This window comes from Mercenaria mercenaria, chromosome 1, assembly GCF_021730395.1.
Source record: "Mercenaria mercenaria strain notata chromosome 1, MADL_Memer_1, whole genome shotgun sequence".
Classification (NCBI taxonomy): domain Eukaryota; kingdom Metazoa; phylum Mollusca; class Bivalvia; order Venerida; family Veneridae; genus Mercenaria; species Mercenaria mercenaria.
This window is the reverse complement of record NC_069361.1, coordinates 77,275,753-77,303,680: the sequence shown is the minus strand read 5'-3', so window position 1 is coordinate 77,303,680 and position 27,928 is coordinate 77,275,753. Positions and strand designations below refer to the sequence as shown.

Genomic DNA, 27,928 nt, shown 5'->3' with positions numbered 1-27,928 from the left:
TAGATAGCAAAATTTTATTCAACATAAAAATCATAATACAATATTATTTAAAGATGTACTATAATTATGTTTCACTTAAATACTTTTTTCCTTTGATATTGATTGAAACATAGAAGACCTTACTCAGCAACATTTATTTTATTAAGTGTATAAACTCACTGCACATGAACAGCTGCAACAAATGGAATATCTAGCAAACAGCTTCCAGGTTTTTACGGCATTACATCTTCACTTAGTGTTTACCAATACAAGTATTAGTGTGCAGTACTTTTATTCTAAAACAGTACTGTTTATAAATAGAACTTAAGTCTGAAATATCAGGCGTCTATCTGTACAAAAAATAACACATATATAAACGAGAGCTGTCCGTAAGACAACAAATGCTCGACTATTCGAATTGTTGTCCTGGAAGCAGGAATATTACCCTAAATGTTAGAATATCTGTAGAGTTTCAGTATCTGCATTAGTTTTGGAGACAGTAACTTGCATGCAAAACTATACCCAGGATTTTCTAAGTACAAAAAGGGGCATAATTTGCCCAAAATACATATCAGAGTTATGGGACTTGGCCCAGTGATTTTGGTAATTGACACAGAAAAAGAAAAAATAAGTTTCAAAGCAATATGCCTTTAAATGATAGCCATATACACTTGCACGCAAAACTCAATTTGACTAAAGTACATCGCCTGTTACGCTACGCCTAGGATCTGAAGACGAGCTATAGCCTCGTTCTGACGACCCTTCCGCTAGCCAATCAGAAGGCTTACTTACAACATTTTGTAAGCTTAAAAAATCTATATTTAGCCTGGGTTTTTCATATTTACAATTCTTATTAGGACCACATCGCGACTACGTCCTCGTGTTTTGAGGGAAATCGTATGTCATGATACGGACGTGGTCACGTAAAGTGTCAGATAGCCGGTTAGGTCAGTCGGTAGGGCACTTGCCCTGTAAGCGAGGGGTCCCGGGTTCAAGCCCCGGACTGACTGCACATTTTTCTTACTCTTTGACATTCGAAGCTATTTTGATGGTTCAGCCAAATCCTTGTTGAAACAAGTCGTCTGATTGGTTGAAATAAAAACAGATTTGCGAAAATAAAAATAGCAATATTGAAAATCCAAAATATACAGAAGACGAATGTGAATGAGTCATTCTCAGATCTTCGTTTAGTAGATCAAGTACTTTAGTCAGATTGACGCAAAACTTTAACCAAATCTTTTTTAAGTCCAAAAGGGGGCATAATTTGGCCAAAATATATGTCAGAGTTATGGGACTTAACCCAGCCTGAGGTTGGTAATTGACTTAGAAAAAGAAAAGATAAGTTTCAAAGCTATATGCCTTTAAATGATAGCCATATGTACTTGCATACAAAACTTTAACCAAGGTGTGACGTCGACGCCGATGCCGACACCGACGCCTACGCCAGGGTGAGTAGAATTTCTAGACTATTCTTCGAATAGTCGAGCTAAAAATAGTTTTTAAGACAGACATCTGGAATCTTATTGATAGAATTTACAGATAAACATGTTTATTATGTTGGCAGGGATACGGTTTACTCATACTTAACTTATCATAAGCATCACATAATATAATTTAGTAAACTTTACATAAACTAGCTTTACATTTCTTTTCTTTTCATAACCATGACTGCCTAGAACTTAATAAGTCTGACCCCTTTCAACGGAAATTGGTATTTAAACAATTTACACGTAGCTTTCAATTATCGAGGATTTCGTTAGCAGATTGTACTGGCTTGTCATAGTAAACGGTTTTAGCTTCCATTCATTTTTCGCGTAGACAGAAAGATACGAATAAATGTCCGGTTTGTACTGAAGCCTGCCTTTTATACCCATGTTTCGTATCGCTTCCTCGGCATCTAAAACCTCGTCCTTGTCCGTAAAATCCGAGTTATAAATACAGATCACGTGATTCACGTCGTCATCGGATGTACTCACTTTGGCAGTATGACAAGGAATGTCGTCTGCTACAATAGATGATGCTATAAGGGACCACAGATGATCTACTTTGCCACCTTGATTTGTAAACAGTAACCATTTTCCACACAATATCCTATGTTTTAAGGCAAGATCTTTGATTGTTTCGTAATTTACAGGCTTTTTCGCTTCAAGATGTTCCTCCCAACTGTCAAATAATCCATCTAAGTCCTCTTCTTCTCCATAGGCGATCCGCTTTTCAGACCCGTTGTATACACACACCCAGCCATAGCCTTCATCTCTGCGTATGGAAGTTATCATATAGTTATTAATTCTGAGCAATTAAATATGATGTGATATCCGCCAAAACATGTAATACTAGCCTAAATTTAAGAACCAACAAGCAAATTCGATGAATTGGTATTCCCCGCCGAAAGGGTTTGTGTTGAGGAATGGCAAAAAAATATATCAGGCAAAAAGTTAAGGATGTTACTAAGAAGCAAATAATTTCATTAGTCAAAATCAATTTTGAAACAGAAAATGATGTTTTAGTGTACATAATAATGTTGTTATGTGATCTGAATGAAATTATTTGATGATAGTTACTGGAAATAGCTAAGCTTTTAGAATTAATGGAGTTATTATGAAGTGGCTTGAAGTTGTACAGATGAAATTGCTTCGTTAGTTACAACAAAAAAAGCTTGAAAGGGCTCGGCGCGTTGGTGTGGATGTTGAAAAGTTTGAAATCTACGTTTTAAAAATAGGAAGGACAATTTTTTATTAATCAAGGGCATACGTGAGGGGGAGACCGAGTGAAAAAAAACTTGACACATGTATTTAATATTATGGATTATTAAAAGTTGTGTTTGCGGGGTGGGGGGGGGGAAAGGGGGACGGGTGGACGGCTGACGACAAGATTCATACTCGTTTCAAGCGGATAGCAAGCGTATGAGATGAATGGGTTGATCGGAGTTGGTGGGATTGACTGGCTGGGAGTAGCGAAGGTGGGGGGGGTGGGGAACGGTATTACAAACTTTGCATGTGTATAAATATGTGCAATGGATAGGTTGCGAAAGTAAATTTTTAAATATTCAGAAGTGAATATGAAAAAAAAAATGGGGGGGGGGAAGGGGGTGTGACCAAGGCAAGGGGGTGTCCAGGTGTGGGTACACAACTTCACATGTTTATAATAAATGTTCATGGAAAAGAATGAAAGAAGTTTAATGAAATTCTACCAATATGGCTCCGGACGTGGAATTTTCATTAAATCAAGGGCAATACTTCTAAGGAAAATTGACCAATTAAAACTAGAGTTGTCACAGGAGTGACGAATTACACCCCCACAATATGGCCTTGTCACAAAACTAAGCCAATGTCAAAGCCGAACTTGCTTGACCTTTGACCTACTGACCACAAAATCAAAAGAGGTCGTCTGCTAGTCATGATCAACCTCCCTATGAAGTTTCATGATCCTCCGCCAAAGCGTTCTCAAGTTATTGTCCGTAAAAGGTTTAAATGGCCTTTGACTTTTGGAACTCAAAATCAATATGGGTCAACTGCTTGACATGACCAACCTCCAGATTAAGTTTCCTGATCCTAGTCCCAAGCATTCTCAAGTTATTGCCCGAAAACTGTTTAAATGTTCCGGGTCACTGTGACCTTGACCTGTGACCTACTGACCTCAAATTCATTAGGGTCATCTGCTAGTCATAACCAACCTCCCTATCAATTTTCATGATCCTAGGCCCAAGCATTCTCAAGTTATCATCTGGTAACCGTTTAACTGTTCCAAGTCACTGTGACCTTGACCTTTGACCTCAAAGTAGAACTTGACCTGTATTTCATGATGTTACACCTGTGTACCAAAATTTGTGATCCTAGGCTCAAGCGTTCTCAAGTTATCATCCGGAAACCATTTAACTGTTCCGAGTCACTGTGACCTTGTCCTTTGACCTACAGACCTCAAAGTCGAACTTGACCTGCACTTCAGGATGTTACACCTGTGTACCAAAATTTATGATCCTAGGCCCAAGCGTTCTCAAGTTATCATCCGGAAACAATTTAAAAGTTCCGAGTCACTGTGACCTTGACCTTTGACCTACATACCTCAAAGTCGAACTTGACCTACATTTCATGATGTTACACCTGTGTACCAAAATTTATGATCCTAGGCCCAAGCGTTCGGAAACCGTTTAACTGTTCAGGGTCACTGTGACCTTGACCTTTGACCTACTGACCCCAAATTCGAACTTGACCTGTATTTTCTGCTGTTACACCTGTGTAGCAAAAATTATTTAAATTGGTCAAGCCTTTCTTGACTTATCATCCGGAAACCATGCAAAACCAACGGACCGACCGACCGAACGAACGACCAACCGACGGCCAAGCTCACTCCTATATACCTCCCACACCCCCAAACTTCGTTTTGTGGGGGTATAAAAAATGACGGGCATCATCGAAGTATGTTGGTTCATATTTATTTCAAGTTTCATGAAATTCTACCAGCTTGTTACTGAGAAATGACTGCAGACGTGGATTTTTCATTAAATCAAGAGCAATAACTCTAAGGGAAATTGACCAATCCAAAAAACTTGAAGGGCATCATCGCAGTATGTTGGTTCATGTCTATTTCAAGTTTTATGAAATTCTGCCTACTAGTTACTGAGAAATGGCTGCGGATGGACGCACGCACGCACACACGCACGCACACACTGACGCACGGACGGACAACGCCATTTCAATACCCCCCTCCCGATTTCATCGGCGGGGGATAAAAACATAGATTACGATGTTGTATGCGGAAGCTAGTTAGCAGTTTTGATAAACAGAAATTAGTTTATTTGTGTAATATAACAAGAGTTCGTAGAACAAGAAATGCCCCCACCCTCACCCCGATGCATTCAGTAATTGCACAAGGAACAGAGAAAGGCATCCAGAAACTGTTCCAAATCACTGTGCCTAGACATTTGACCTTCTGACCTCAAAATCAATAGGGGTCATCTGCTGGTCATGATCAAGATCCCCATTATGTTCGTGATTCTAGGCCCAAGCATTCTGAAGTTATAGTCCGGAAACTAGTTAATTGTTCCAGGTCACTGTGTCCTTGACCTTTGACCTATTGACCTCAAAATCAATAGGGGTCATCTGCTGTTAACTTTCGTGATCCTAGGTCCGGGCGTTCTTGAGTTATCATCTGGAAACCGTGTAACTGTTTCAGGTCACTGTGACCTTGACCTAAAATCTACTGGCCTCAAAATCAATAGGGGTCATCTGCTGGTCATGGTCAACCTCTCTATCAATTTTCATGATTCATGGCCCAAGCGTTCTTGAGTTATCATTCGAAAACCGTTTAGCTGTTCCAGGTCACTGTAACCTAAACCTTTGACCTACCGATCGACCTCAAAATCAACAGGGGTCATCTACTGGTCATGACCAATCTCCCTATCAACTTTCATGATCCTAGGCCCAAGCGTTCTTGAGTTATCATCCGGAAACTGTTTAACTGTTCCGGGTCTCTGTGACCTTCACCTTTAAGCACCTGACCTCAAATTCAATAGGGGTCATCTGCTGGTCATGACCAACGTCCATATCAACTTTCACGCGTTCTTGAGTTATCATCCGGAAACCGTTTAATCGTTCTGGGTCACTGTGACCTTGACCTTTGTGCAACTGACCTCAAAATCAATAGAGGTCATCTGCTGTCATGACAAACCTTCCCATCAACTTTCATAATCCTAGGCTAAAGCGTTCTTAAGCTACCATCCGGAAAACAATTGGTCTACGGACCGACCGACTGACAGACCGACCGACATCTGCAAAACAATATACCCCACCTTCTTTGAAGGAGGGCATAATAAAGCCCTATAGATCAGTAATCGAGCAGGAGCTATTGCTGTTGCCTTTTTTCAAAGTCTAGCAACAGTATTGAATCATCACTATTAGCGACAACATTGTCGACAATAATATCTTCTCTTTACTGGTTATTAAGTGACTAGATTTCTGTATCCTGATCTAAAATAAGGGACGGACAAGCGAACGAGATGATTTATACTCTTTTTAAGAACTGATATAAAATGAAAATTACAAACCTTCTCACGCGCGAAGGTAAGTTCTTCCTTAACCACGTCTCAAACGGTGTTTTAGTGATTCCTTTCGCATAAATTACCCACTCCATTTCATCCGGGTCAGGGTCATTGTATGGATCAAACTTCCTTGTGGCCATTATTAATTCTAAAAATGAAAATTAGGAATCATATAGATAATTCAGAAGAAGGTGAAAATAGATTATTACCTGACCTTTCCCTTACTAATTCTGATTTTCAGCGATCTTTAACTACCGTAATATTTCGGCCTCCTCCATTTAAGCCGTCAAGTCCGCCTTTTTAACTGACCCAGTCTTCTTTGTAATTTTAAATAATCTAACAATCTAAAATGTATTATAAAATGAAGGTTTACGGCACTGAAGACAAAGCTGGTATGAAAAATACTTATTGACATGGATGTAATGTAACACTTATCTTTGTGTTAAATTTTGAAAAACAAAGAGAATTCGACAAATATAAAGCAAACTATCTGTACTAGAACACAATATGCACATACAAATTTACATACAGTGTAATCTGCAACAATCTTTACAAAGATCAATAAAATATCAACTCAAAAATAACATCTTTTCATCATTATATGCCACCAACATTAAAATTATACGAAATCATCCTGAATGTAAACAACACAGGGACGATTATAGTGCCTGACACAGTAATAATTGTAATAATGCAGTTTTAATAAGTATGATCATAAAGCTTATCTATATATGAGCCGTGCCATGGGAAAGCCAACATAGTGGCTTTGCGACCAGCATGGATCCAGACCAGCCTGCGCATCCGCGCAGTCTGGTCAGGATCCATGCTGGTCGCTTTCAAAGCCTATTGGAATTAGAGATACTGTTAGCGAATAGCATGGATCCTGACCAGACTGCGCGGATGCGCAGGCTGGTCTGGATCTTTGCTGGTTGCAAAGCCACTGTGTTGATTTTCTCATGGCACGGCTCAATTATGATCTTACAAATTGCAGACGCACTGTAAGTAGTGTGATACTAGCAGGTCATAGTAGCTCGTACATTTAAACATATTCTGCCTGACATAATGGTTAATCTGTGACAATTTATTAGATAATCATTAAATGTTAATAGAAGCTAACTGGATTTAGAACATCAGTTTCAACAACTGCACATCTGCAAAATAACACTTTCGTTATTAGATTCTAGATCTATATTTATGTAACTCTCAAAACAGATTTAGTATAGACATAAATAAATACTGCTTGAATAAATATAGACCTTATTGAACTGAATGTCGTAGTTACTGAATTTGGGATCTTTTGTGGATTTGGAATCCGAGTTTTCCCCGATTTCATTTATCACTAAAAGTTATCAAAATTCCTTGACCATTCACCGACATTGAAAAATAATCAAATTCCCACGACTGTTCAAGTGCAGTGGCTACCTTTATTGTGGTATAACGAGTTACTACCAAAATTCTATTTTATTGTGCTAGTTCAAATAATGATGTTTAGGACAACGTGATAACTTTTTATGAGCATTGTCCTTAACCGTAATTACGGCTTAAGAAAAATATATCCGGCCAAAAGTTAAGGATGTTAATAAGAAGCAAATAATTTTATTAGTCAAAATCAATTTAACAGAAAACAAATATTTAATTAAAGAGTACATAATAAATGTATGATACTTTGATCCTGACTAAAGAATTTATTTTGAATGGGATATGCTTACTCTAATAAGCTTAGCTTTTAAAATTAAATGCAGTTAACTGAAATGCGAGGTGGGGAATGGAACAATTTGCATGTTGATAAATATTCATGGAAGGTTTGAAAAAAGTCTAAAATAAGGCATGAAAAAAATATTTTTTTTAGGACGGGGTGGGGGCGGGGAGGGGGTTGGGAGGGGGAGGGGGTGTGACCAAGGCAAGTGGGTGACCAGGTGCGGGTGAACAACTTCACATGTTAATAATAAATGTTCAGGGAAAAGAAATGAAAGCAATTTAATGGAATTCTGCCAAATGTTAAGTTTGTTATGTACAAATATGTGGATTTTTATACAATTAAAGGGCAATAACTCTGAAGTTACAAAAGAAATCCGTACGAAATTGTGTGCGCACAACCACATTATAGTGCTCTAAATTCTGTTTAAGTTTCATAGTTTTAAGTCAAATATATCAAAAGTTATGATGCAGAAACTGCCATATTTATAGTACCCTACATAGTTAACACTAGAATCTTTTAAGGGCCATAACTCTGGTGTTACTTGGGCAATCTGACTGAAACTTGATGGGCCCCATAACCTCATAGTGGTGAACATGTATATGACGTTTGTTTGAAAAAAAATCTAAAATAAGGATTTTTTTTGGGGGTGGGTGTTGGGGGAGGGGGTGTGATCAAGGTAAGGCGGTGACCGGGTGTGGGTACACAACTTCACATGTTTACAATAATTGTTCATGGAAAAGAATGAAAGAAATTTAATGAAATTCGACCGAATGGTTAGTTTGTTATGTACAAATATGTGGATATTAATTTACAAAATAAATCTGAACGAAATTCTGTGTACACGACCACATTATGGTGATCTAAAGTCTGTTTAAGTTTCATAGTTCTAGGTCAAATATATCAAAAGTTATGGTGCAGAAATTGCCATATTTATAACACCCTAAATATTTAACACTAGAAACTTCTAAGGGCCATAACTATGGTGTTACTATCTGACTGAAACTTGGCGGGCCGCAAAAACTCATAGTGGTGAGCATGTATATGAAGTTTTATATAAATATTCCCAACCATTTCCTAGATATGGCTCCGGACGGACGGACGGAAAGACGGACGGAAGGACGTACGGACGGACGGACAACGCCAAACTATATCCCTCCGACTTTCGTCGGGGGATAACAAGAGCTGTCGGAGGACAGCAACGCTCGACAATTCAACAGCCTTGTCGATTGAATGAAAACGAAAGTCGAAAAAGGGGCATAATTTAGTAAAAAAGCAAAATAGGGTTATTGAACCTGCATAGTGCTTATCAGCTCATGACAGTGGACAAATGTGTGAAGTTTCAATCCATTCCCATTAGTGGGTACTGAGATACCAGCTTACATATAAGAATTTAACCCAAAACTCCTAAGTTGAAAAAGGGGCATAGTTTTGTAAAATGCGAAGTTGAGTTATTGACCCTTTGCACTGCATGTCATATCATGACAGTGAACAAGTGTGAGAAGTTTCAATCCTTTCCCATTGTAGGATACTGAGATACCAGCTTACATACAAAAACTTAACCAAAAATTTCTATGTTGAAAAAAGGGCATAATTTTGTAAAAAAGCAAAAAAAAAAAGTTATGGGACCTGCTTTGTGCATGTCAGCTCATGACAGTGAACAAGTGTGTGAAGTTTCAATCCATTCCAATTAGAGAGTACTGAGATACCAGCTTACATACAAAACCTTAACCAAAAAAATTCTGAGTCGAAAAAGGGGCATAATTTTGTAAAAAAGCAAAATAGAGTTATGGAACCTGTGCAGTGTAAGTCAGTGTATCACAGTAAATAAGTGTGTGAAGTTTCAATCCATTCCCATTAGTGGGTTCTGAGATACCAACTTACATATAAAACCTTAACCAAAAATTTCTAAGTCAAAAAAGGGGCATAATTTTGTAAAAAAGCAAAATAGAGTTATGGAACCGGTGCAATGTAAGTCAGTTTATCACAGTGATAAAGTGTGTGAAGTTTCAATCCATTCCCACGAGTGGTTGCTGTGATACCAGCTTACATACAAAAACTTAACCAAATCGGGACGCCGACGCCGACGCACGGGCGAGTCCAGCTTTACTATTCTATGAATAGTCGAGCTAAAAATTGCAATCCCGATAAGCCGAATTATAGTGTTAATTTTCAAATCGTGCATACTCTGCAAATGGCGTTCGCTTTCAAAGGGACTTAACAAATTTCTGTTGTAGTATGTAGAGGTACTGCCAAATTAGTTACCCAAGAGCCGGATATTACCATCTGCATCTATAACCAGTAACAGATTATTGTTCTTGCATACCGTATTCTACAAATAATAGAATAAATAAAGCAAAAACAAATACTTTTTCTAGCAATATTTCAATGGTAGCGTATATGCACAAAGCACTGGAAATTAACGTCCGTAAGCAGAAGTGACGTCAATTAAATCATCACAACGATATTATGTTGACGTCACGTCGACGTGATATTTAGCGCCAACTCGTATATACGGAATCCTGTTGGGGCCATTTATAATGTCGCCGTCGCGTTTGTGGAGTCGACACACGACAACGCGAAGTGACATAGCGACATTACGAAGTGACACCCGACAATCGCAAACGACGGCGACAATCCCAAACGACAATGTCGCGATATCCACTGTGAAATGTCGCCTTTCAAAAGCACGATATATCGCGATGTCACTTCGCGTTGTCGAGCGTCGTATCGCATTGTCGCTATGTCACTTCGTAATGTCGCGATGTCACTTCGCGTTGTCGTGTGTCGACCCTGCAAACGCGACGGTGACATGATCAAACTTTATATTTATAAAATAAATGTTTCCGTTGTCATTTAAACAATGAGATTTAATAATGATAAGTTCTTCATGACATTTAATTTGACGGACTGTTTATATTTTTCAGTATGAATTAACCGCTATCTACTGAGGCTTGTGAAATGTAAATACTTTTTTTTGTTACTACGTCGTGTGTTTCTGGCAGTGACTGATAAGCCCCGTTAGGCTAGGTTTCGTAGATGAATAGTTGATTTCCTATGTCGTTTTAACAGTTTTTATTAATCAAACAGTATTTTAATTTGTTGGGTCTTTTTGCATTTTCGTCGTCCTCAACAACATGTATTAAAAAAGAACAAAATATATTTTTCAAAAATACCTTGCACAATTGAGCTTCTGCTTTTACATGACACTATTATCTTACCTTCAAATTAATTAAATATTGTAAATTTATCATCTAAACTTACATTATGAGACCTTGAGAAACACTCAAGGGTCCCCAGTACCTCCCTCAACAGTCACTCACTCTTGAGAGTTGACTCGACTGTCACTCACCTTCATGAATACAAATGGAATCTTTCCTGAGTGAAGACGTGACCGTTAGGCAATTTATTTGAGTGTACTCAATGAGTGGTGATGGAGTTTTGTCTATGAATATAGCCCTTAGGACAACAGTTTGATCTAATCGAACGATTGTTACCTTGGAGAATTACAAATTTACTTGAATGGTTATCATTTAATTGTTTTGTTTTTTTTCTGAACATAAATGCTAGCTTTTTTCATTTAGCACAGTTGCATTGTTTTTTTTTTTTTTTGGTTTTTTTTTTTTTTGCGAAAAACAGAATATTCCAGCAGTAATGTCGATTTCAGTGAAATAATTACAACACAGGAGTGTCGATAGGGTTCTAAATCGCTGAATAACATAGGTTTATAGCTCTGGTATGTATACCCTTTATATGAAACCCTTGTTGAGGGCACATAACCGTTCAGTGTAGTATCACAAGTGACGAGTTGTTTCACACTTGTAAAACTTTCTGGTGGCAAAATAAAGATCAGTTGATAAGCCGAGAGCTCTGGGACTGGATCTCGCGCTTATCACTTTTAATGTTTTGAGAGGACGTAAATCTATGACCTCAAACTTGGGCCCTAACTTTGGAGGCTCCGAGCTAATAGCCTTTGTCAGCCTTAAGTGCGACGCATCCTCTTGTTACGGGAAATCTTGTGTTATAAGTAATATTAAAATCCCTTAAGCATTGAGTTCGGACAAAAAATAAAATAGTGACATTGACTTTTGACATTGGAGTCGCACGCCTGGATCTTGTGCGTGTCACATCGTCACGTTATCAGAAACATATGTGCCTAGTATTATCAAAATCGAGTTATGCATCGGAATGCATCTAAACCTGTAAACTTGTGGCGTCTGACATCTCTGAAACTGACACTGGAGAACTGGGTCGTCGTTTGCATATGAGACACGTTGTCTTGTTGAAAGGAAAATTTAATTAGGCAAGTACAATTAAAATTCCTTGATGGAGGGAATGCATATAGAGTGGAAACAAACTTGTAAAACATTTTTACCTCTAAGCGCTATGGCCTTGAAGTATCAGCATCCAACACATTGTCCCTTATGTGTAACCTTTATGCTTGTGTATATTTAAAAAGCCCAGGTGGATGGATGAGTTAGAGATTGGACAGAACGCAGACTCTGTAAACATTTGACCTCTATGCGTGACATTGACCTTGCATCTACGGTCCTGTGTTTTGTGCAGAACTCGTGCCAATTTATATCAAATGACACTTCTGGACAAAACACACGAAGTGGGAGGAAGGACGGACGGACGGACGGAGCCCATTTCTATGCCCGTACCCCTTTTCCCTCTCATTACAACCGGTAATCAATTTACTACTATATAATCATATTTGGAAAAGAAGGATAGTTTTTCATCTAAAACCAAGAATTCCCTCGGAGCCTCGGACGGAGAATAGGATCTCTTCTCTAGTTGTGAAAGCTGCATGATTAGTATAAACTATGTTTTACTTAATATTTATGTAATATGGTTCATATTTAATATTTACAAAATAATGATAACACATGAAATTATATACTGAGATTGTAGAGGCATAAGACCAGCCTACAGCTTTTACTTCACTATTTTTGTTTACACGATACCCTTTAAAGAAATATTACATTATTTCTTCATATTAAAATGGTTTTCCTTTTCAAAAACAATGACTATTAAATAATATTTGAGTGATTGAGGCACAGTGGTATATGTAATACATACGCCACAGAATAACTGTATTCTTTTATATTTCCATGATTGTAATTATACATGGTTTGCATGAAAACATAGTTGTGATGTAGAATGCGGAGAAGCGATCAAGCTTGCCTAGGAAATGTCGGAGATTCTATCTCGACGCCTATATAATTATATATATGTCTGGTATAGTGTGCGGAGGGACACCTGGGACTTTCCTCTTACCTAAATCAATGGTGTTATTTAAAAACAAATCGTACTGTTGTACATTTACTATGGTGGCTGACTTCTGCCATTTCCTTCTAGCGTGCTGGCGCGTTTTAAGAGCATTAACACGCAAACACAACAAACTAGCGCGACAATACGACAAAAATCCCTTTTTGTCGTATCGGCGTGCTAGTTTGACGTTTGTCACAACGTGGGCGTTCTTCAAACACGCCAGTACGAAATGGCAGCAATCAGCAACAGAAAACAGTTGTATTTTATGATGATTTTATGATGATAAGAATATATCCTCATTAGTGTAATCATTACGACAGTGTCCCACAAGTCTTACCCTGATTTCTGATTAATATTTAACAGGGCCTGTAACCGTTGGATCAATTACAGTAAAACCTAGGTAAAAAACTGCTGTTGTCAAAAGTGCATCCACCTATCAAATTAATGTAGTTTCGGCAGCCGCACATGTTTTAATCATTTAGTATCTGAGAGTTCCAGTTTCCTTCATACGAGTCTGAAGAAGAAAGAACAAGAATTCAAAATTTCAAATTCATTTTAATGAAAGGTGTAATTCAACCAATGACTCTAATGCAATATATAGTAGGATGTTAAATGTCTTTAAGTGGTTTTAAAGAACAGTTCACACAAAACTTTCAATTACTGAGGAACCAGTATTTAAACTGTACTGACTTATCATCAAGAACGGCTTTATTTTCCATTTATTCTTCGCATAAATGCCAAGATATGTGTAAACATCCGGTTTGTACATAAGCCTGCCTTTTAATCCCATGTTACGTATCGCTTTCTCAGCATCTAAAACCTCGTCGTTATTTGTAAAGTCATTGTTATATATGCATATCACGTGACTGTTATCATCATCGTCGTGCGCGCTGACCTTCGCTGCATAACACGGGATATCATCCTTTATAACAGATGATGCTATCAAAGACCATAAATGATCTACTTTTCCGCCCTGACTTGTGAAGTGTAGCCATTTACCACCTAAAACATTGTATTTTATGGCAAGATCTTTAATAATCTGATAATTAACGGGCTTATTATTAAGAATATGATGCCTAAAACTTTCCTTTAGCCCATGCAGGTCCTTTGTTTCATCATCGTCGGTTTTCTGGCCTTCTGGCCTTAGAACTGCCACCCATCTATAGCCTTCGTCCCTGAAAAATGACGAAATGTTATAAAATTATGCATCAAACAATAATGTCCAATAACAAGAGGGCCAAGATGGCCCTAGGTCGCTCACCTGAGAAACACACCATAACACAACATATTAAACAGAGTAAACATGTTTGACCTAGTGATTTCATGGAAAAAATATTCTGACCAATTATCATTAAAATTGGAGCAAAAATCTTGAGTATAAGTAAGTATTTTCTTTGATTTGACCTAGTGACCTAGTTTTTGACCCCAGATGACCCATATTCGAACTTGACCTAGATTTCATCAAGGCTATCATTCTGACCATATTTCATGAAGATCAATTGAAAAATACAGCCTCTATCGCATACACAAGGTTTTTCTTTGATTTGACCTAGTGACCTACTTTTTGACCCAAGATGACCCTTTTCAAATTCGGCCTAGATTTCATTAAGGTTATCATTTTGACTTAATTTCAGGAAGATCAATTGAAAAATACAGCCTCTATCGCATATACAAGCTTTTCCTTTGATTTGACCTAGTGACCTAGTTTTTGATCCCAGATGACCCATATTCGAACTTGACCTAGATTTCATCAAGACAATCATTCTGACCAAAATTCATGAAGATTAATTGAAAAATACAGCCTCTATCGCATACACAAGGTTTTTCTTTGATTTGACCTAGTGACCTAGTTTTTGACCGCAGATGACCCATTTTCAAACTCGGCCTAGATTTCATCAAGGTAATCATTCTGACCAAAATTCATGAAGATTAATTGAAAAATACAGCCTCTATCGCATACACAAGGTTTTTCTTTGATTTGACCTAGTGACCTAGTTATTGACCCCAGATGACCCATTTTCAAACTAGGCCTAGATTTCATCAAGGTAATCATTCTGACCAAAATTCATGAAGATTAATTGAAAAATACAGCCTCTATCGCATACACAAGGTTTTTCTTTGATTTGACCTAGTGTCCTAGTTTTTGAACCCAGATGATCCATTTTCAAACTCGGCCTAGATTTCATCAAGGTAATCATTCTGACCAACATTCATGAAGATTAATTGAAAAATACAGCCTCTATCGCATACACAAGGTTTTTCTTTGATTTGACCTAGTGACCTAGTTTTTGATCACAGATGACCCATATTTAAACTTGGTCTAGATTTCATCAAGATAATCATTCTGACCAAAATTCATGAAGCTTAATTGAAAAATACAGCCTCTATCGCATACACAAGGTTTTTCTTTGATTTGACCTAGTGACCTAGTTTTTGACCCTAGATGACCCATTTTCAAACTTGGCCTAGATTTCATCAAGGTTATCATTCTGACCAAAATTCATGAAGATTAATTGAAAAATACAGCCTTTATCGCATACACAAACTAAAAGTTGACAGACGACAGACAGACGACAGACAGACGCCGGACATTGAGCGATCACAAAAACTCACCTGAGCATTGCTCAGGTGAGCTAAAAAGATAATTAAAATCAAGCCCTAAGTCGCTCAGCTAATCTTGAAAATTTGACCCTGAATATATGCATGACATACAAATATTAAACAGAGCAGGAGTTTAAAGAAATTTAACAGATGACTTATTAAAATGTGACATATCATGTTTGATGAAGATCCATCTAGCGCTTCATGAGAATATATGTATGTTATTAAAACATATTTCTACTTCAGATCAACTGGTCCCAAAAGGACAGAATGAACAGTGGACTGTATAATGATGGTTCAGATCAAGTTTAATGAATATCCATCATGTTGTTCATAAGAAAAACTTGTTATAAGTTTATTTTCATTTTAGCTCTAGCGACCTTAAAAGGAACCTATCTGAACAAAATAGGTTGTGTACCTTATAATGATGCTGCAGATCAACTTTGAAGAAGATCCATCAAGCAATTGATGAGAAGAAGTCTGACAGAGATTTGTTTTCTACTTTTAACTAAAGTGGCCCAAAAAGGGACAAAGTGTCCACATTTGAACAAAATGAAGAGAAGATTGTAATGTTGCTACAGTCCAAATTTGACGAAGAACCATCAAGCGGTTCATGAGAAGGAGTTGCTCTAGAGTTCATAACATTTCTCTACGATTTGACTTCATGACCTACTTACCTACTCCAGATGGGCCAGTTTTAAACAACGTCTAGATCAAACATTTTGACCAGGTTTCATTCAGATCGGATAGAAAACATTGCCTCCTGAGTTTTAACAATGTTTTACTATGATTTAGCTAAGCCTAGTGTCCTAGTTTTTTTACCTAGATGACCCAGTTTCAAAATTAGTCTGTATTTAAAATAAAACAGTCTGACTGATGACCCTGGATCGCTAACCTGAGTAATGTGAGCTACATTGACAAGTGTAAGAGATCAGGTAAGAAAGTCAAATGTAAGTAAGCATTGAAATCTTTTCCCAGTTGTGTGAACTAATTTAAATGTCAAACTGATGCTAAAATATTAAGAAAGTAGGTCAGTAGGTCACATTTATGGTCACTGAAAGTCAGTTTTAAGATCGGTGTGCAAAATTGTACAAGTCATCCACATTTCAAGGCTGTATCTTTAAAAACAAGAAAGTAGGTCATTAGGTCAAGGTCACAGTCAGGTACACCCTAATCACTTAAGGTCATCAAGTAATTATAATTAAACAGTCTAGGAAATATGATCTGATCATTTTTCAGTATTTTTTCCTATATAACTCATATAACAAGTGATCCCCCGGGCGGGGCCTCTTTTCACCTCAGGGGCATAATTTGAACAATCACTACACAATGCTACATATCAAATATCAAAGGCCTAGGCCTTGAACTTTCAGGCAAAAAGATTTTAAATTGTTTTCCCTATATAAGTCTATGTAAAACATGGAACCCCCAGGGCACGGCCGCTTTTCATCCCCCGGTAATAATTTGAACCATCCTGGTACAGGACCCAAGGCAATGCTACATACCAAATATCAAAGGCCTACGTCTTGTGGTTTCAGACAAGAAGATTTTTAAAAATTTTCCTATATGTCTATGTAAAACTTGGGACACCCGGGGCGGGGTCTCTTTTCACCCCAGGGGCATAATTTGAATAATTTTCATAGAGGACCATTAGATGATGTCACATGCCTATGTCTATATGTAACCATAAGTTGAGCCATTGTGCAGACATTTGTAACGCTGTACATAATTTTTTTTAACTTGACCACTATAAAAAGATATTAAAAAGACTTAAGAAACGGCTAACCATTAGTACGTAAAAAAAATGATTTACACACTGCTGAATTATTTAGTTCGGAAATACCTTTTCAAATAGATTATTGTCCAAAGTTTCATGACTTTAAAATGTGAAAAACGATCGTTTCGTTTGTTCTAGTCGGAAAAAAATGACCATTTTTTTTTTCAGAATTATAACAATACAGTCCAAATAAATAGTAACACTAATGTAATTCGGCTATTTTGTTTTACTCTGTCATGGAAACAAATGGTCGCCATTTTTATCAAATATTGCAATGTTCATAACTTTCTAATTTTAGCCGATTTTGAAAATTCTTTCACTGCCCTAAATGATGTAAAATGCGTTACAGACACAATGAAAATTATAAAAACACTGCCTTCCCTTTAAAAAATACCGGAATATAAGTAGTGATTGAAATAACCTGCTGAGAATAACAGATTAATGTATTGATAATCCCACTATTCCGTGCTGTATTGGAACCAGACGAAAATAAAGTTTTGTTTACTGACCTTCTTGTTTCTGACGGCCGGTTGAGCGCCAACCATATCTTAAATGGAATCTTTGATTCGCCTTTGGTATAAACCACATTACAAACTTCGCTTGAGTCGTCCGAATCAGTGTCAGACTCCGAATCAGTATCTGAACTGGTATCAGAACTGTCTAGCTTTGCAGCCATTTCGAGAGTTCAGATCTGAAACTTAAAATAGATGAAACTCCTAACAAATAATCAAGTTGAGTTATGGTGAAGGTAAAATGAACAGAAATAAAAGAAACAAATAAATTACGGCAAACTTGAACAGAAATAAGTTTTTAAAGATGTTTCCCGCAGCATTTAATCCTGAAACGACAGGATTTTTTTCAGAACACAAAATGTGAAAGTCTCGAGATATATATGAAAACTCAATTGATCGGAAGATTTCTGCAGTATGCACATATATAACTTCATCATAATTCAACTAACTGATTATTACATTTACCTATGATTCCTGGTTGAAAACAAGCAAATTCAGTGACCGAATAGGTTGTTTTGTGACTGAGGAGAGTATATTTTGAAAGATTTACTCAAGTTATGCACAAAAGGACCGTGCAATCGTTTGTTGGTTCCTATCTATATTTGTATAAAGTTTCATAAAGATACATCAATGGTTTACTTTGTTTCGTGGACATTTATGAACTTAAAAAAGAATTAAATGTAAAGAGCAATAACTCTGCAGTTACTGGAGAAACCTTGATGAAAGTTGTGCATGCACCACCACCCTATTATAGTCTACATTTGTGCTAAATTTCATGAATATCCATCGCTTTAAATTTGTTGTGTAGGATTTATATGGACTGTAAAATAATTAACGGTAGAAACACCAACCTTACATGAACAATTGTATATCCTACATCGGTGAAGAATAAGTGATTCAAAGTAACCACTCGGCAACGGAGTCCCTTAATCATCTTTCAAACGTGACCTTACCCTGACAATGATAATAGGATTGTAAGGGCATACAACTGGCTTCTATACCTGTACATACATGTACATTGAAATCTGCCCATGCAGATAGACTGGAACCTATAGTGTACTACTATAATCTATTGACATATTGGAAAAAGTAATTTTTTCTGTTGATCTTTTGCAACATATTTTAATGTTGTTGTTTTTGTTTTCAATTAAATACTAAACAAGAGCTCATAGAACACGAAATGCCCGCCCCCCACCCTTGATGTATTCAGTAATTGCATAAGGAACAGAAATTATTTGATCAATGTTATTGGTTATTTACCAGCCATAAGTAAACTCTGTATCAAATGTGATCTTTGACAAAAGCATTCTCTAGTTATTCGGCAAAAGAAGTTCTACTGTTCTGGGGCAATGTGACCTTGACCTTTGACCTACTGATCTCAAAATCAATAGGTGTCATCTGCTGTAAACTTCCATGATCCTAGGCCCAAGCGTTCTTGAGTTATCATCTAGAAACTGTTTAACTGTTCCGGGTCACTGTGACCTTTACCTTTGACCTACTGACCTAAAAATCAACAGGGGTCATCTGCTGGTTTATGATAAACAATGGTTTGTGGGCATAGGCCCAAACGTTCTCAAGTTATAGTCCAGAAACTGTTTAATTGTTCCATGTAACTGTGACCTTGACCTTTGTCCTACTGACCTCAAAGTCATTAGTGGTCATCTGCTGGTCATGGCCATCCTCACTATCAACTTTCATGATCTTTGGCCCAAGCGTTCTTGAGTTATCATCTGGAAACTGTTTAACTGTTCCGGGTCGCTGTGACCTTGACCTAAGACATACTGATCTCAAAATCAATAGGGGTCATCTGCTGGTCATGACCAACCTTTTCATCAACTTTCATGATACTAGGCCCAAGCGTTCTTGAGTTATCGTCCGGAAACCGTTTAACTGTTCCGGATCACTGTGACCTTGACCTTTGCCTTACTGACCTCAAAATCGATAGGAGTTTTTTACTGGTCATGACCAATCTCCCTATCAACTTTCATGATCCTAGGCTCGCTCAAACGTTCTTGAGTCATCATCCCGAAACCGTTTAACTGTTCCCGGTCACTGTGACCTTGACCTTTGACCAACTGACCTTAAAATCGATAAGGGTCATCTGCTGGTCATGACCAACCTCCCTATCAACTTTCATGATCCTAGGCTCAAGCGTTCTTGAGTTATCGTCCAGAAACCGATTGGTCTACGGATCGACCGACCGACAGACTAACCGACCGACCTACCGACCGACATCTGCAAAACAATATAGCCCACCTTCTTCGAAGGGATGGGGGGGGGGGGCATAAAAATGAAGCCGATTCCATTACAGTAAGAGCTGGCTAATAAATATTTTGAAGTAGAGATGGAAATGTTCTATTAATTAAAAATAATATGAAATAAGGCACTGCCTCAATCGGGAATCGATCCGATTTCAACTCCTCCCATAAGACAACACACACGCACGGTAGCGCCTTCCTTGTAACTTCATCCCTCATATTGTGTATTGTAACTTCATCTCTCATATTGTGTATTGTCGAAGATTATGCTATTTTCAGTCTTGACGGGAAATAACTCGTAAATACCGCTTTAGTCGTTCGTTTTCTTTTCAGTCATTGCAGTCCCCCACCAATCAATTCAAAAGTAGATTTTGGAATAAAAAACAACACTGCCCATATTTGTACTGATGTGCCAGACGTTGCGGTCCGGACAAGTGTGAACAAGGGTGCAGAATGTCACAATATACGCCCGTCACAGCAAATTTGTTTACACTAGCACCTGTATTTGCAAATGGAATTTTAATTTTCTAGTTGTTTACAATGTTGTTTTTTTTAGAAATTATTGTAATTCTTTTATTTTTCTAAGTCCACAAAAAAAAATCCTTACCAGGAAGAGATACCTTAAAATACACCCAAAATTTGAAAGTAACATCAATGTTGTACCACAGAAAAGTGGTCTTGGTTTTTCCGTATGGTCATTTATAAAAAAGTTACAATGTAAGTTATTTATAGTAACAACTAAGGGAAGTTAATCTTTAAAAAGAAAAAAAAAAAAAAAAAAAAAAATCGAAAAAAAAAAATTACAAGTCCACACAAAAATCCTTACCAGGTAGAGATAGCTCAAAATACACCTCAGAATTGGATGTAACATGCATGTTGTACTACAGAAAAGTGGTCTCGATTTTTCCCTACGACTTGTAATGAGAAAGTTACAATATAAGCTATTTATAGTAACAGCAAAGGGAAGTAATTCAAAAGAAGGGACCAGTGCATGACACTCCGTCTCATGATGGTGTACAATTGTGCCAAGTTACATCAAAATCCCTCCATGCATGAAGAAGAAATGCTCCGGACAAAGTCATTCTTGTATCTGACCTTTGACCTTTAAGTGTGACCTTGACCTTAGACCGAGGGACCTGGTTCTTGCACATGACACTCCGTCTCATGCTTGTGAACATTTGTGCCAAGTTGTATCAAAATCCCTCAATGCATGAAGAAGAAATGCTCCGGACAAAGTTTTCATTCTTGTATCCTTTGACCTCTAAGTGTGACCTTGACCTTACCCCTAGGGACCTGGTTCTTGCGCATGACACTCCGTCTCATGATGGTGAACAATTCTGCCAAGCTACATCAAAGTCCTTTCATGCATGAAGAAGATATGCTCCGGACAAAGTTTTCATTCTTGTATCCTTTGACCTCTAAGTGTGACCTTGACCTTAGACCTAGGAACCTGGTTCTTGCGCATGACACTCCCTCTCATTATGGTGAACAACTGTTCCAAGCTACATCAAAATCATTCCATGCATGAAGAAGATATGCTCCGGACAAAGTCATTCTTGAATTTTTCATTCTTGTATCCTTTGACCTCTAAGTGTGACCTTGACCTTAGACCTAGGGACCTGGTTTTTGCGCATGACACTCCGTCTCATGATGATGAACAATTGTGCCAACTTTCATCAAAATCCCTCCATACATGAAGAAGATATGCTCCGGACAAAGTCACTCTTGAATTTGACCTTTGACCTCTAAGTGTGACCTTGACCTTAGACCCAGGGACCTGGTTCTTGCGCATGACACTCCGTCTCATGATGGTGAACAACTGTGCCAAGTTTCATCAAAATCCCTCCATGCATGTAGAAGATATGCTCCGGACAAGGTCTGTGGACGCCGCCCGCCCGCCCAACCGCCCATCCGCCCGCCAGGGGCGTTCCCATAATACGTCCCGTTTTTCAAACGGGCGTATAAAAAGCGTATTCTTCCAAAAAAAAATCCGAAGTCAGACGCTCTGTGCACGTGCCGGAAGTATATATTTATATCTCATTTGGTTAATCGCGTGTTACCGTGGAGGGATCAATCCCAATTTCCGTCGCTTCGCGACGAAAATCGGTAACATCGATTCCCTATTACACACCCAAAGTCATGTTTTGAAATATAAACAATAACTTCTAAGTATCTCCATGCACATAAAATTAAAGTATGTTTGTATACTTGAACACTAATGTGTGTTGAATTAAAGAAGTACACACCTGGCTAATACATTTGTATTTACATAGCTGAGCACAGTATAAGTTTGTAATTTCACTAAAAAAATGATAAATACTGTTACTGCATGACATCTAATTGTGACAGTACTTCTGCAAACACAATATTTTATATATTTAATAGTCAAAATAAATTCATTTCAGAAGGATTTTAATTTTTAAGGTAATATCAAAAATTAACTGTTTGAGTCAGTGCACTAGATATATTTTAAGAATATTGTGCTATATTTGATGCGTAGTCTTTACTCCACTTCATATTCAGGCGTATGCATTCTATCTCATTCTCAAAACACAGTGTGTAAGGTGGAAATGGGTGGGAGGGGAATGTGGGCGGGGAAGGTGGGGTCGGGCTAATAGGAGCCAATATGAAGAAACAAAACAAACTTAAAAACAAATTTAGGGGTTGCTAGGTGGGGCGGAGCAGGTAATGTGGGCGAGGATGGGATACCAAGAGACAATATCAAGAATGACAAGAAATTTTTTTGCGGGAGCAGGGGCCCGGGGTGGGGGAGGGGGTTAGAAATGTGGGCGTGGACAGATGGCGGAATACTAAAACATAAGAAACAACAAGTAAACAAAAATGCTATTTGTGGGGTAGATGACTAAGGGTGCATATAGACGGAAGTCACCGTGACGGTTTGTATGAACAAACAGCATTTCCATATCACCCTTACATTTCACAACAGGGTATAACAAAATATATAAAGACGCACAGTTTTGATTTCCATTTTGAAAAAAAAAATCAACCTGCATTTCTTTACAATTCAGCCCAGCAATAAAATAGAAAAACACGATCTTATCTAATAAGAGTTTGATTATTCTTATTAAATCATAACAATTAGAAATCGTGATATGCATGTTCCCCTGCTATTTTATCGGGTATAGCAGAAGGACTCCATATGCACAGAACTTTCTGATTGGACGTCTCTATATTCACTGCACACTCTCTCATCGCTGTTTAATCAGTTAGTCCTAACTTGAATTACGGGGTCCTATATAGGCCCTATCCCAAGTATGTTACTGACTTAACAAACGTCCGAGGCAGGACTAAATCACAGTTACGTTTTCAGTTATGTTGCACTCACGGCTTTCCTGAGCAGTATTAACCGCGATATCATAGTATTCACTAAGACTATCTTGGTGTGAATTAAAGTCAGTTAGATCTTTAAAAGGCGGCGGATATTAGGCCTATCTTTTGAATTTTTGGTCTGACCGACAAAATGTAGGTCATTTTTCGAAACTTCCTGCTTTTGAGAGTGGAGGAAGACCCCAGGTGCTCCTATGAGCATAATTTCATGCATGGGCGGGCACCTTGATAGAACCACTGCACTTCGGTAAGCCAGCTTGATGGTGTCAAAATGATACGAAGCATTATTGCATATGTTACTGAATATGGTAACAAAATTGCACTGAATTTAAACGTATATGAGCAGCGTGAGGCCGATATTCGCGTTCGTGTGAGCTGGTGTGCCTGATATCGATATCAGGCACACTTCCGGGTGTGCCAAAAATCCATATTGATCAGGCACACTTCCGGCTGTTCAAAACATCAAGTTTTTATACTTCCACTTGCAGAATGTCAAGTATATACAAACTAACATTTATTTTACAAAAGAATACATGGTATGAATACATAATCGCTAGCTTCTTCTTCTATGGTGGTTAAATAATGCTGTTAAAACAAATGTTTGAAAGGAAATGACGTCAGCGTCATCAGAAAACGTCATCAGCTAAAGCCCTCGGGCCAATACCCCGCCTAGTAGGCCAATATCGCCTTAATGCACACCAACTCGGTATAATAACCTCTAATTCTACACCCAAAGCGAGATTTCGAACCCACATCGGCGAGAGGCAGGTGACTTCGAAGTTAGTCTTACTTATTTGGCTTATCGGGATGACTTATTTTATGACCTGATATTTTATAATTGTCCTCCCTCTAACTTCTAAGGGATGTAGCGACAGTCAAAAATTATCACGCATGCAGTCCTGAAACGTCCTATTAAAATTTATTATTTGGACTATCTCTACTTCGAAGTCAGCGTCACAGACGCCGCTAAATTTAGCTCTTCTTAAAAGTTCTGATTATATTTAATGAAGACGACATCATCACCATTTAAAGGTGGATAATCAGATTTTGGCCATGTAACGGATTTGTTCGAAACTTTAGCATCTGATCATTAAAACTCATTTATGTTCACTTAACACTTAATACAAATTAGATTTTCACTGGAGGTATTTTTAAAATTTTATTTTCCTATCCTGGTTGCCCAACCAAGATAGAGTTATTTTATCATAAGTATAAATTTGATAAACATATTTTGCCGAAGGAAATGTATAAATATTAGACATATTGTAATATATTTGTTAAATATTTGCATTAAAAATTATGTATTTAGATGGAATTCATTAGAAACGCAAGTTTGAAAAATTATTATTACCTCCCTTTGCCTATCTTGGTTGCGCAACCAAGATAGATTGGAAATAAATTAATTCAGAAGCTACACACAGCTTTTAAACTTGCATTTTGGTTCAGATTGTTCAATAGTTGATATGTCTATCAAATGCAAATGTAAAACTAGACATTGTATCGAAATAAAAAGAAATACCCAGCTTTTTATACACTTTCATATTAAAGGGGAGTAATTACAAAATTTTATAAAAATAATAAAATATACATTTCAAATAGGAATCTAACTCTATGTAATCGGTCTTTTTGTTCCTTAAATAATTCTCTACCAGAATATACAAAAAGTAAAAAGTGTCATTAAATGTTGTTTAAATGTGATTGACCACCTTTAAAGTTTTTTTAACAATGAACATTAAATTCCACAGACTACAATACACATCAAATTCAACCAACGCCCAGTTTACTCAACAATTGAATACAAGCTCCTGTCATATATTCATTAATCATTTAATAAGAATGAAGATATATTCAGTATATAGATCTATAAAGAGTTTATCAGTGATTTTACCGTAAACTTGTTTCAAAAACTGATTGTTCCAAATTAAAACAAAGAATTCCAAGTAAATTACTCACGTCTGCAAATGGCGTTCGTCTCTAGCAAGGGACTTAATTATTCCTGTCCTTATTACTGTACATACATATACCACGGGGTGGAAGTTTATTACCTGTTCTGTTGGTTTCCCTGTTGGTTTCAAAAGTCGGTGCTACTACATGCTATCTCGTAAGGTTACGGTCGCTGGCACGGGTTATCGTCGTTGGCACGATTTAGAACACATTCAGGCTCCGCTAGGTAAAAACGTATTCATTGATTATACCTATATCTATTGTTCTACCTGCACTTTCTTTATGATATACGGAATTATTAATTTATTATCGAAAGATTCGACTCTGTTTAAAAATCTGAAGCTCGCACAATTTTTCATGATGGAAGTCTATAGGAAAATCACAATTTTGATAACATTTTCGCGAATTGAAAACTTGCTACAATGTAGATTTTAATGCAAATCAACATGAACCGTATTTTTATCTTTAATTAGTGTTGGCTTGCTTCCTCGTGATTTAGCTTCTGACAAAATTGTTTGAGATATATTGTATTTTCACATACTTTAAAGGTGGTCAATTACATATTTTAAGCAACATTTTTGACATGTTTCACTTTCCGTATATATACTGACAGAGATTTATTCGAGAAAGAAAAAGACCAATTTACATAGAGTGAGATCACTATAAGATATGTATATATATATTTTTTTTTTTGTTTTGATCTTCATATAGATTTTTATTGATGAACTTATGTAAATACCTCCCCTTAGTATGACACTGTTTAAAAAGCTGAATATTTCTTTTGATTTCAAAATGATTTCTAGTTTTACAGTCGCATTTGTTAGATAATGACGGTGCTGTTTTTACAACAACTTAACTAAAGTCAACTGTATATAGCTTCAAAATTCGCTTATTTCAATTTATTTTGGTTGCAAGTGAGGTAATGATCATTTTACAAACTAACATTTCTTATGAATTTCAGTTATATATCACGGTTGTCTTTAATAAATACTATAAAATAGTTCTAATTCTCATATAATATTTTATGCTAAGTTGGTTTATCAAATTAATACTAAACGATGAATTAACTCGATCTTGGTTGGAGAACCAGGATAGGAAAATTAAATTTTAAAAATACCTCGAGTGAAATTCTAACACGTATTTAGCTCTCACAGGCCATAAATAAAAGTAAATACTCAGACATAAAAGTTCTGATTAACCACATTTAAAAGGAAGCAACTTTTTAGCATGACAACGTCTTTGGTACAGAAGTAGTCATATATCAAGCTTCTGAAACGAGTTTGTAAAAAATGCGGTGCAGAACACGAGATGAAAACAGGACAACACACAGGAGATACATTAGATCAAGCTTACACGTTATTTGGTACTTAAAGATTCGGTGGGTTTCGTTGCACATTTGACTTTTATCCAACACGTGCACCCTTTGTAATCTAACATATACAGTCTTGTGCTGTATATTACACAATGCTTCCATCAATTGTCCAAATGATTTTTTCTAAGATTTTTTTTTAAGAATTATAACCTGATGCTGAAATAAAAAGAAAATGCTGATTGTTCTTGTTTTGTCATCATTTATTTTTATCATTAACACATTTATGCAAACAGTAAAACAAATGTTTTAACTAACGGAACTAATATATTGCACGCACTTAAAGTAAAAATATATGTACACTTTAATAATAACTTTCAGTGTAAATGACATATCGAGGATTCATCGCAATAAGGGCGTATCTACATATAATAATCATATGTAGAGACGCCCTTATTGCGTTGAACCCTCGATATGTCATGGAAGCAGGCTTAGGAACAAAAACCTGATCCAAAGAGAGCAGTAAAAATGACACAACATATGTGAACATTGTCTTTATTACCGGCAAAATTTTTCCTCAAAGCTAGAAGTCGAGATTCGTTATTGATTGTCAGAAACAACTGCACAGATCACTCAGTCATGGTCAGTGTTATGACATTGATCTTTGACACACAGACATAACAATCCATACGGGTCAAGTGCCACTCACAACCAACCTACCTATGAAGTTTGTGATTCCAAAGCTGAAGCATTCTTGAGTTATCGATCAAACACCAATTTTCAACTAAGGTCACTACGGCCTTGACCTCTGACAAACCAACCTCAAAACTGATAGCAATAATCTGCCAGATATAATCAACCTGCCTTAGAACTTTGAAGCTCCTAGGATGAAGTATCATTTCTCAAATAGAAACAAATTTCCGACTCACATATACTCTGACCTTTGAGCAATCAACCAAAAATCAACTGGTGTCATCTGCCAGTCACAAATAGCCTAACTACCAAGTTTGAGGTTCCTGTGCTGAAACGTAATAGATTTTAAGCTCAAGGTCAATGCGACCTTGACCTTTAGAGAAACTGACCTGAAATTTGATATGGGTCATCTGCTGGTCAAGATGAACTTGACACCTCAGTGATTTTCAGTTACTGATTGGAAACCAAGGGGACTGAATGACAGATAGACCGACTAACTG

The 27,928-nt window shown here is 37.1% G+C and overlaps 1 protein-coding gene across 7 annotated transcripts; it reads right to left on the bottom strand.

The window, feature by feature from the left end:
- On the bottom strand, positions 1-25,490 carry LOC123533240 (UPF0696 protein C11orf68 homolog). 7 transcript variants are annotated; one of them, XM_053551563.1, is made up of 3 exons: positions 25,436-25,484; positions 6,023-6,164; positions 1-2,235 (listed from the first exon to the last, which is right to left on the bottom strand). In XM_053551563.1, exons 2-3 carry the CDS (start codon positions 6,154-6,156, stop codon positions 1,704-1,706), a joined length of 666 nt encoding a protein of 221 aa, XP_053407538.1. In that variant the 5' UTR covers positions 6,157-6,164; positions 25,436-25,484; the 3' UTR covers positions 1-1,703. The 7 variants fall into 7 exon arrangements, with proteins under 7 accessions (XP_053407538.1, XP_045170847.1, XP_045170840.1 ...); XM_045314912.2 differs by having other exon boundaries at positions 25,371-25,453; XM_045314905.2 differs by lacking the exon at positions 25,436-25,484 and adding an exon at positions 13,324-13,527.
- Between the last annotated feature and the right edge of the window lie 2,438 nt (positions 25,491-27,928).

What these genes read in the sequence shown, in the direction of transcription:
- LOC123533240 (XM_045314882.2), bottom strand. Translation starts at nt 18,040, where the DNA reads ATGGCTGCAAAGCTAGACAGTTCTGATACCAGTTCAGATACTGATTCG. An exon ending in CGGCCGTCAGAAACAAGAAG is followed by an intron (nt 14,162 to 17,873) that starts GTCAGTAAACAA and finishes GTCATTTTTCAG; the next exon opens with GGACGAAGGCTATAGATGGG.